Source organism: Scleropages formosus, chromosome 14 (genome assembly GCF_900964775.1).
Source record: "Scleropages formosus chromosome 14, fSclFor1.1, whole genome shotgun sequence".
Lineage (NCBI taxonomy): Eukaryota > Metazoa > Chordata > Actinopteri > Osteoglossiformes > Osteoglossidae > Scleropages > Scleropages formosus.
The window spans coordinates 14,917,910-14,929,084 of record NC_041819.1 but is presented as its reverse complement, the minus strand read 5'-3'; the positions used below and the strand labels follow the sequence as shown (position 1 = coordinate 14,929,084).

The 11,175-nt window shown below is 44.3% G+C and overlaps 1 protein-coding gene across 1 annotated transcript; it reads left to right on the top strand.

The window, feature by feature from the left end:
- The first annotated feature begins 1,067 nt into the window (after window positions 1-1,067).
- LOC114912209 (syntaxin-3-like) lies at window positions 1,068-2,881 on the top strand. Its single transcript, XM_029257954.1, has one exon. It carries the CDS (start codon window positions 1,294-1,296, stop codon window positions 2,200-2,202), a length of 909 nt encoding a protein of 302 aa, XP_029113787.1. The 5' UTR covers window positions 1,068-1,293; the 3' UTR covers window positions 2,203-2,881.
- The last annotated feature ends 8,294 nt before the right edge of the window (window positions 2,882-11,175 follow it).

The following is an 11,175-nucleotide window of genomic DNA, read 5'->3' as shown; positions in this document are numbered from 1 at the left end:
TGGATCATCTGCAGAAGATGCTTTTCCAGCCTAACTTGTTTAAGACAATGGTGTGTGAAATTAGTCATATTCATTTTTCTTGAGCCAAAATTTCAAACCATCTTCTGTCCATCATTATTACTTGAATGCTTCTTAAATAAGTATCCTCTCATTTTCCTTTAGTCCTGACATGACGCTCACACATCTAGTGGTGTTGGACAGAGTCCAGGTCGCTGATGTCAATTAATTACCCTGACGTAAATGAGCACACGCAGTACTCCCGGTGCGTAAATATGTCTCTTTTTTGTGGCAATTCTTTATTGGCCCCATAAGTCCCCTTTCATTGCACCGCAGAAGAACCTGATTGGGTCACATCAATACAAAAATACTTGAACTACGAATTCCTTTTAAAATTTCTTAATTTCCTGTTACCCCGGTGTATTCTAAGCCAGATATATTTATGTATTTGATAGCTTGACACTTTGATGTAGGTATTTATTCTAAACTACTTAGAAATATTCGCCACTTATACAGTTGACGAATTTTTTTTGTCCAAGTCCAGGGTTTGTTCCTCGATCAAAGGTATTACAGGAGGGATTTAAACAGAGAATATGTGGCTTTCAAGGTGACTTGTTTAATTCTTCTGTAACTATATCTAAAGTACTGTATGTAACAACTAATACCTTAATAGTTTTGACAACATTAAATCCTTTTAGTATATCCTGCTAAAACATTGTAAATATTTCCTCTTAATGCTTCTGTTTACTTATTTCTGACTATGACACCTACGGAATATGAATAACGTCTTTTCAGGTGAAACTCGGTGTGTCATTGTGATCTTTCCTCCGAAAAAATATTTCCAGAAATCCATATTCCACATCCTGGTGTCCAATAAGTTGTTTGTGACAACTTATTTAAAGACCGTAGTGGTTGTTTTTCCCAAACTCAGATACAGCACTTCTTACACGCCAGTTACCATCAATCTCGGCATCACTTCTATCATTATTAATTTACATATTTTTTTTTTTATTTTGTGAGGTTAATTAGAGGCGAGCACAGAAGGAGCTTTGAAGTGTTGTGGTGTTGCTCTCACGCCTACGCCGCAGCGGGGCGGCGGGGGTGCCGGATCATATGGCACCTAGAGCAAACTCTCCTGCTTGCGTGTCAATATTTGCTCGAATGCTGGAGCGGGGAAGGACGCTGCGAGCCGGCACTGTGTGAGAAGCGCGTGACGCAGGAGCCACACTCCGGTGCTGCTGGCGGAGCAGAGAACCGCCACGCCACAGGGGCTTCTTCGGCCGGGGAGGGGGCGACATGAAAGACCGACTGGACGAGCTCAGGGGCTACGGGGACGAGGAAGACGGGGTCCCGGATGCCGTCGACCGCGGGTCCGGCTTCTCCAACGCCGCCTTCCAGGAGGACCTGCCCTCGGGATTGGACGAATTCTTCGGCCAGGTGTCGCGGATCTCCTCGCACCTGGTCCGCCTGCAGGGTCTGTCGGAAGAGATCCGCGCCATGCAGGAGCAGGTGCTGTGCAGCACCACCGTCGAGGAGGTGGCTGGCGGGAAGCAGCGGCTTGCCGAGCTCAAGGCCGAGTTCACCACGCGGGCGCGAGAGATCCAGGACAACCTCGCTCGGATGAAGGAGAAAGAGGGGGCGGCGGACGCGCGCGGCGCCGGCGCCGAGGGCCGCATGCGCCAGTGCCAGTTCTACGCCCTCTACCGGCGCCATTCACAGCTCATGGGTCAGCACTACGCCTGGGAGATGGAGTACATGGGGCGCCTGAAGGAGCAAATCGCCCGGCAGACGCAGCTGGCCGGCCTGGAGCTGGGTGAGGAGGAGATCCAGCAGCTGGCCGAAGGGCCCCTGGCGCCGCGGTTGGTGGGCGCCGACATCCAGGCCCTGGAGGCCCTTCGGCAGCTCGCCCTGGCCCAGGAGAGACACCAGCAGCTGTTGGCCCTGGAGCAGCAGATCAGCGAGCTGCACGACCTCTTCCTCTCGCTGGGCGTCATGGTGAGCCGGCAGCAGTCGCAGGTGGACAGCATCGAGATGAACGTCCTGCGCACGCTGGACTACGTGAGCGATTCTACGCAGGAGGTGAAGAAAGCGCTGCAGTACCAGCGCCGCTCCCGCCTGGCTGCCCTCGTCTCGTCCCTTCTGGGGCTCTGCGTGTGCTGCGGGTGCCTGTGCTGTGCCTCGCGGGGACTGCCCTTCGCCAAGTAACGGGACCGTGACCCACCCCCGGCCTGGACCGGTGGACGGTTCCATCGTGGGAGGACGCTCAGTGAACACATTTCCTATTTGTGGTTTTCTTCACCTGGATGAAACAGTTACAATCAGATCAATATTTTCTGCGACAAGTGCCTTTCCCTCGAACGCTGCATTATTTTCGCTCACGCAAATCATGTTGCTTAGAGGAGCTTATGCCGGAGCTAGTTAATGCGATGCTATAATTTATTGCTTCTCAAGTCAGCGAGAATGACTGTGTCGTAGGGATTTAAGTTCCTTTGACCCTTTCTTCATGTTCAGCTTTCAGACGGGAAGGGAATGAAGAGGGACATTTTTTAAGTGGTTTTTTTTTTTTTTCCCCCTCAAACACCAGTATGAATTTAAGCTTAGTATAAGAGAGCCACGTCACCGCGTGGGCCGACTGGCAAGACGCCAGATATTGTGGCGCTGGTGTCATAGTCATTGATCCAAAGTTGTAAATGTAAGGAGAGGCCCATTCATGGCCGCCGCGCCATTTTAAAGGTTATTATTTATTTTGCGGACGGCCGGCTCTTTTTCTTTTTTTTTTGTTTTTTTTTTAGTCGTCGCTCACAATGTCCGACGCCGCGCGATTTGCACCTTTCGTAAATAAAGTGACTGAACAACCAGAGCGCTTTTGTTTGCAGAATAATTATTTCCACCACGGCTGTACCTGCACCCCCCCCCCAAAAAAAAAAGCTCTCAAGCGATCGTGACTCAAAACAAACAGGCGTGCGCCCGGCAAGTTTCAGCTCGGAGGGTAGTAGTGCCCACAACAATAGCGGACAATTCAAATTAACTGGCGGTAGACGACAAAAAAAAAAAAAAAAAAAAAAAAAAGCAATAATTCAGGGCCTCACAATATGTGTCCTGCTATTCATAACTTTCTGGGAATAATGAAGCCCAAAATGTGAACCAAATAATGCACCAGTGATTAGGCCTCACTTTCTCCCATAATTTCTGATAGATTATACCTCTTTGGAAATTTATTTCCTTTGTGATTACAAATAGCAGCCTGCGTGCCAGGATCGAGGGACGGACGGCGTTTAATTACGGCGCACGGGCTCCCGTTGCTGTTCTTCCGTGGGCGACAATGAGCTCGGATCGGTTCTCGTCGCCTTAGTTTAGTCGCCTTCATTGCTGGAGCTTTTTGGTCGCCTTTGTGCATTTGTTGTTATGTTTTCGCCCTCCAGCACCTCGCAAACATTCCTTATGCCTATTAGATATGGTTTAAACACGCTAGATAAAGAGTTCATAATCACGAGCATGTTATTCCACGTGAGCTAGATGTCGGTGCAAGACGTTCTCGGTGTCCGCCACGAAACAAAGAGATATGGATTTTTTTTTTTTTTTTTTATGTGTGGAGACAGACTGTTATTCCTGTGTGTGTGTGTGTTACAATGCGGTGATACCGGTTCCAAGTGCAAACACTTCTTGGCTCTGTCCTTTGTCAGCTCGTAAAAAAAGGGAAATTCTTCTCTTCGGTCTTTTCCACGTCACGTGTACAACTTCGTGTTCTTTGCAAGCTATTAAACAACGCGCGTCCGTATGAAAGGAGCCGTTTAAAGAACGCGTTTGTCTCTCTGCAAGTGTGTGTATCAGTGTGTGTGTGTGTGTGTGTGTGTGTGTGTCTCTGTCATCCTGACTTGACCATAACTGTTCAGAAGAAAAGGCTGAATTGCCAGCTGTTCGGTTCTGGATTGTTTTACATGAACATTAAGTGGGAATTGCGCAAGACTGCTGCTGAAAGTGAATTTAAATATTGTTAAATGTTCTTTTTGAATTTACTGTTCTTATTATTATTATCATTATTATTATAATTGGTCGTGTTGTGAAAGAGTTTTGTATTTTTCTGTAGTTGCGGTCACTGCGCTGTTGCTCCACTAGGGGGCAGTATGAGGCACATTCAGCTGCTGGGTCTCGTTTATTTTGTTTTTTTTTTTTCGAAAGGATTTTCTTTTATAGTAGCGTTACTGTCTATGACACACTATTTCAGTACTAAACAAAATGTAAATTATTTTGTTAATAAAATATCGAGCCTTTACTTGGAATGGACGAATGCAAGCGTTTCAAGAGCTTTATTTATTACTTTTTAAGAAGTAAGATATACTCAAGCTCTCCTGGAGTGTTGCTATATAAAGTGTGTTTTCAGCGTGGTGATGCTGACTTGACTCGTTTGTTTAACGTTTACAAATACGGCATGGCCCTGGCCTGCGCCGTTGTCTCCACGTCCGAAACCTGAGATAATTCAAAATTATTGCTGCGATAAATAAAAGACGCGTTTTTAAGACACGTTTCCTATGTTACGGATCACGTTAGTACAAAATATGTTGTTTGCGTATTTAAAGTTCCCTGGCCATGTCCATTGACGTCAGTCAGACTTGGACTCTGAAAGTTAGCTAACACGGAGTGTTTTACTCATTTCCACCCCTGCCTGGTACGTGGCACATAAATGTAGGCTGAAAATTAGTTGTCCTAGGCTACTGTTCATCCCTTTCCTTTCCTGAGTTGGATACAGAGGAAAACTCAACATTTATCCATTTAGCAGACGCTTTTCTCCAGAGCGACTTCCAACGAACTCTATGTAGTGTTATGAGCCCACACACCTTATTCACCGTGGTGACTTACACTGCTAGGTACCCTACTTACACTGGCTCACTCATCCATACATCAGTGGAACACACACTCTCTGTGTCACTCCCACACTATAGTAGAACCTGAACAGCATGTTTTTAGACTGTGGGAGGAAACCAGAGCACCCAGAGGAAACACAGATACAGGGAGAACATGCAAACTCCACACAGACTGAGCGGGGATCGAACCCACATCCTCTCGCACCACCCAGGTGCTGTGAGACAGCAGCACTACTCGCTACTGTCTCAGTGATATGATATCTGTCAACGCCACGCAAAGGTAGAAGGACTGGACTTCATTCACCGAGCAGTATGAGGTCTTTGTGCAGCTGCCTTCTCGTAATGAATCGTGGAGTGGTCGTCTTAAAATGAATCTGTTTGAAATGAAAAGTTCACCTTTCTTCAGAAGTCGAAACAATTCAGTCCAGAAAGGGGAGCAACAGATGCAATTCGAGTGTTGCGCCTTTAGGTCTTTTGAGAGTCTCTACCCTGTAACTTTCTCTGCCTGAATGATAGATGGTGACATGAAAAATAATTTCAGTGTAATTTTCATCTCCCTGTTGGTTATAATTAGTGAAGTACCTGAATCGTGAATTTGGAATTTTATTCTGCTGGAAAAAACTTTACCATCTTTTTTTTCTCTTTTTTTTTATCCAAGAAATGCATCCAGTAAGCAAGTTTAAATCCCTGATATGCTTTTCTCTCAGAAGGCTTGTTCTGACAAGGGAGTGGACAAAGACTTATGTTTAAACTGCTGATGGTCAGTAAGATATGGGCACAGGGGAGATTTCTAGTTGAATTGAGGAGAATTTTGATGAAAACATTAAATAGCTTGTGACATTGTGCATAGCTGTATCTCTGAACAGGATGGAAAGACACACACACATTGACTGAAACCGCTTGTCCCAAGTGGGGTCACAGCAAGCCGGAGCCTAACCCGGCAACACAGAGCGTAGGGCTGGAGGGGGAGGGGACACACCCAGGACGGGACGCCAGTCCATCACAAGGCACCCCAAGCAGGACTCGAACCCCAGACCCACCAGAGAGCAGGTACAGGCCAAACCTGCTGCGCCACCATGCCCAAGGATAGAAAGACTCCTGGTGCAATTTCGTTGTTGAAGCATGAGCACTTCCTATATGTCTTTGCAGAACCAAGGCATAAGATTCAAATCACAGAAGAGGTGCAGAATGAGACAATTAAGAAACGGACTCCGCTGTGGTGTTATTGGCATGTGGTATTGAGAGGGCTGCTTTGATTTGGCCCTTTACTTTGTGGCTCCTTACTCTCCGTGGGTGTGTCAGATTGTACGAGACCTGTCATTTGGAGCCCTGATGTACAGAATAAATAGAGCAGAAACACATGTGCCGCTAATTCAGGTGTCACGGAAGCATCAGAGACAGCCCAAAGCAATTTCAGTTCACACAGTGCATGATGTGGATTTGCAGGTCGAAGAGCAAGGTGAACTTGACTTGGTGGAGGGGACGCGAGGCCCACGTTCAGCAGGGGGCAGGGGACACATTTACCATACAGCCTCTGCATGAGGTGCCTTGCTCAGCGTGTCGGTTTGCCCGATTTCAAAATGCTGCCCTATGGGTTTGCACTAATCCCCGAGTGCTCCTGCTGTCGCTCGGATCTCTGACAGAGGAGAGCAGGAAGGTGGCTGCTCCAAGCCTGAGGGTGTGTCCTGAATTACAATGGTCTGAATGAATGTACCAGATTAGGAGGGTCCAGTCGATACATCTCCGATCACGACCACGGCCTCAGAGTATGCTCTCCCCTGCTCTGAAGGATTTGCAGACGTAAGAATACCTAGAAAACCACAGGGATCCAGGAAAGTGGATTTAAAGCTCTATCTCTAAGGTGGCCTCTATATTTTCAAAAATCTGATAGGGCTGATAGATAGAGCTGTAACAATGATGATTAGTAATCACAGTGAATGGGTAGGTATGGTCTGAGACTTATTTAGAAAGAGATTTTGTAAAATGCCAATTTTTTCATTGCTGAAAGCATTCTACATGTTTTGGCAGCATTTTACGGCATCATCCATTTGCTTCGGCGTCAGAGCGGTGATGTTATTTTTCACCATTACACCATCCCGTGGTCAAATAAGTTCCCCCTGAACTTCCGTTGGAAAGGAATAAGCGCAAATCAAAAGACACACATGAAGACTGACGACACGACAGTGCCGTACTACTTCAATGTGTACTCAGTTTACACATTTTAAATAATTATTGTTGTCCAGGTCATTATTTCCACACTGCTCTACCCATTCTGTATGATTCAGCCTCCCTAGACGGGTTGGCCTGGTGTCTGGATGCTTCGTAATACGGTTCTTTGCAGGTTCAAAATAGCATCTGCCTCACTAATAGCAGATAAAATCAGTTTACTTGTGATCACGGAGAGAATTTCTGTTGAGTCATACGATGCATTATCTACATGCCACTTATAGCTCAAAAGGCTGTTAAAGTTCTTAATGATCTTAAGGGTTCATTTCACTGAATGTAGTTAAATTCTTTGTAACATTGCAAATATTTACTTAAAATTTAAAAAAAAAAAAAAAGAAGAAGAAAAAAATAGTTTACGATGCATCTGGGTTTTTTTTTTATTATTTTTGAGAAGTTTTACCTAAATTCTGGAGTTTCTTGGATGCTCGCAAGAATTACTACATTTGTTCTGCTGAGTTGCTTGCGCTGCATACCTAAAAATCATTGGGGAATATTCACTTTGTGGAAAGCAAGATTATGCCAAAATATTTTTGCTGTGTTTTGCAATGAGGTTTGATGTACATCCTTCTCCCACACACCCTGAGAGAGAGCCTTCAGTGGTGATTATTACATTTCAAACATCAACTTCCACAGCAAAGTAGAGTAGCACTCTTCCGCCACCCGTGGGTTCAAAGCAAACACGGAGGGTGTTTGATTCTCAGGCAGGGTTTTACTTCAAATCTCGCTCGGCTCTGCAGGTCCTATTAAAAAAGGGAAGAAGGAGGAAAAAGCAGCGAACACAATGAAAACGGAGCTTCCGTGAAAACGCGGCCCGCAGGAGCGCGGAAGCGGCGAAGGGAACGCGAGAGCTAATGGTCTGTTTCAGTCAAGAGCTCGATCCGTCTATTTAACAAAATAAGGCCAGATCTCTAAGTAAGAACTAACAAGGCACAGAGTGTTAACACAGGCGATAACAAATGCAGCAACTGCACAACAGCGCAAAGCTGTGCAAACAAGGCTAATTTAGGCTTTGCACGGCTTTTTTTTTTCCGTACGTCAGATCAGAGCCGATCGTCTCTAATACCGAGTGTCTGCCAAGCTATTGTTTACTCAAAATCATTACTTCATCATTACTTTCTCAATGGGAATGATTGTTTGCATCTCTCTTGTTCCACTCCAAGCAATTAAAAAAAAAAAAAATCGGAAGTCTGTCTTGGCTCTGTTCTAAAACGTAGAGAGTGATGAAAAACTGGTTGATACCGGAATATGTAATATTTCTGAGCGACTGATTCATCAGGCCCCTCCATGTTTTTTTTTGAAATCCACTCTGTCTTGAGTTTGTGTTGAATTTTTTTTTTTTTTTTAAATAATCCCATTTCCTCCCTTGAATTGTTCTAAATTTATCACGGATAGAATTAAAATACATCGCATTTCATCTCAGTTTTCAAAGGTCTATTTATAATAAGCCCCAGCTGTTATTCATTATATATCAGTGTTAATAAATTCATTTTACTTTTTTGTTTTTCCAGTATTTTTAGCGGTATGTGGACATTCACATGTTAATGCACGGGCTTGCGTTTTTAGTGCGTTTTTGTTCTCGAAGGTTTCACATGTTGCATTGCGTAGTTGGCACCTATAAATGTTCAGTAATGTGGAGTCTTCGGGAGGCCTATTCGTACAAACTCATTGAACTCGACATCTCAGAGTTTGCGCTTTTATTACCGCTACCTCAAATTTGCTACAAACACCAAATAATGACATTATACTTGAAATAAAATTTCAGTTATGTGAAAAATGATCTATTATATCAGTATTTTTATATCCATATTCATTTTAAAATATGGTTTCATATGAATATGAAATACAATTTTGTGTTGCCTGTCTGTACAGTCTAAGAGGGAAGTTGCCCTCCCTCAGTTGTTCCTCCTTTGTTTGCCTAAATTTTTTTCTTAATTTCCCCAGGCATGACAGTGATTGATAATTGATTTAATAGGTGTTGATACTGTGGTGTCAGTGTGCAGCAACAGCTGGCAAGACACTAACCCCCTGTGACTTTCTCTGTTTTGTCTCTGAACTAAAGATCCAGTTGAGCTCCACTCACTTCCATGAAATATGCATTGTAGGCTTTCTTGGTGTCTATATACGTTTAATTATTCCTTTACCATTAATATGTTTCATAGCGTTATCTTGTTTTGAATAAAAGATTTTAAATGAACACAATAGAGCTCAGGCTTAAGCAGGCCATTGTTATCGCAAAAGTGTATGCTATTACCATCACAGTGTAATTATTATATAATCAGTATAATATGCTGAATATTAGGATTTTAAAGTGAACCATATTTTAGACAGGTGATTGAGTACGGTATTTCTGCTCTACGGTTTCTGTCTCTTTGTAATTTAACCCTTAAGAAGGAACATTTTTGGACTTTGAGCAGAAAATCATTCTCATGTGTTACGTTTTTCCAGCAGAATGAGTGGTTATATTTTATATTTTATTAATGTAGTGGGTACAGATGCAGAGAAATATATTACAGGCCAGGACCAAGAACCACTGACTTCAATTTATTTTAGTGGCTCGGGGTTTGTACTTCACTTATTAAGAAAAAAAATGCCGCAACCAAATGAATCATTGTTCCAGAAATAAACTACAAGGCCCTGGAATCAACTTTTGTTACATAAGCTTGAACTCGGACAGCCTGCGAATAAATCTGCATATTTTTTGTTTGGCTTTTCGCTGCTTCGAGATTGGAGAGCGGAGCACAAGAAACCCAACGGCTTAACTGATCCCACTGACCACAGAGAGAAACAGAACAGTACGGAAAAAGCACATTGCGGAGGGTGTTGTGGACAGGCTGCGGAGGCGCAGGTGTCAATAGTGCTGCGCTCTGCGTCCTGCCACTCCGGCCTGATGAGTCCATCCTAATTAGTCCACCTGAGATCAGTAATTCTGCTGATTTGCTCCTTCGTCTGCTGCTAATAGCTGAATTCAAGATACACACACTGCCCGAAACCACTTCTCCCAAGTGGGGTCCCCGTGAACCGGAGCCTAACCCAGCAACACAGGGCGCAAGGCTGGAGGGGGAGGGGACACACCCAGGACGGGGCGCCAGTCCATCGCAAAGCACCCAAAGCGGGACTCGAACCCCAGACCTGCCAGACCCGCTGCGCCACCGCACCCCACCTAGTTCAAGATACGACGTATGAAAATTGTAATGTGATGTTTACTGTTCCACCATCCTACTTGCGTAAGCAACAGTTAATTATCGCTTTTATGAACTAAAGTATCGTTGTCTTGATCTGAATTTTTTTTCCCCACCACCGTAAGTTACCAGGGTTGTTGGAAAGAGAAACATAAATTTTCTCGTACCATCATTCCTGTGTCATAAATTGAAGCCTATAAATATTGTAGTGCCAGGGTGGGTAGAGGCTACTTATCACCGCTTTCGACTGACTGAGTTCTTGTTTAGAATCACAATATCATTTTGCATAAGAACATAGGTGGTTATCTAAAGCTAAATTACAACCACTTGGCCCTTCTGTTTGTTCCTCTATATTTATTCTGCCTGCGTTCAAGCGCTCTGTGTCACTGCGTCACACTCTATCAACATAAATTGAACTGAATTGAATTTCTTAATAAAATTCTCATGTGGACCTAATATTTCATCCTACAGTAATGACATGATCACATTTGTAGTAAGGCCACCTTGCGATCAGCATCGGAATAAAGTAGTTTTCGTGCAGTTTTCACTGTGCCAGAGCTATGAACTAGAACATGTTTGCATTCAGTAAATTGCAGGACACTTGAGAGTTTTGACACTGAGCCCTGCAATGTTCTCCTCACACAACCTGGATCCAGCCCTAAGCACTATCACTCCAAGACTTCTTCTGAAACTGGCTGAAGGAGGCTTCTGGCAGAAAAAAAAAAAAAAAAAAAAAAAAGCCACACTCTCAAAGAAACCGTGGATCTGCTCCATCTGCGGTTGGAGGATGCTTGGCTACGCCTGCTGAAATGCACTTCTTTTCACCTCTTCCTCATTCTCAGGACTCAAGCATACGATGGCCATGCCTCCATATTCAAGTCATGGATCCACAGGGGTGTGGAGGGGTTGAT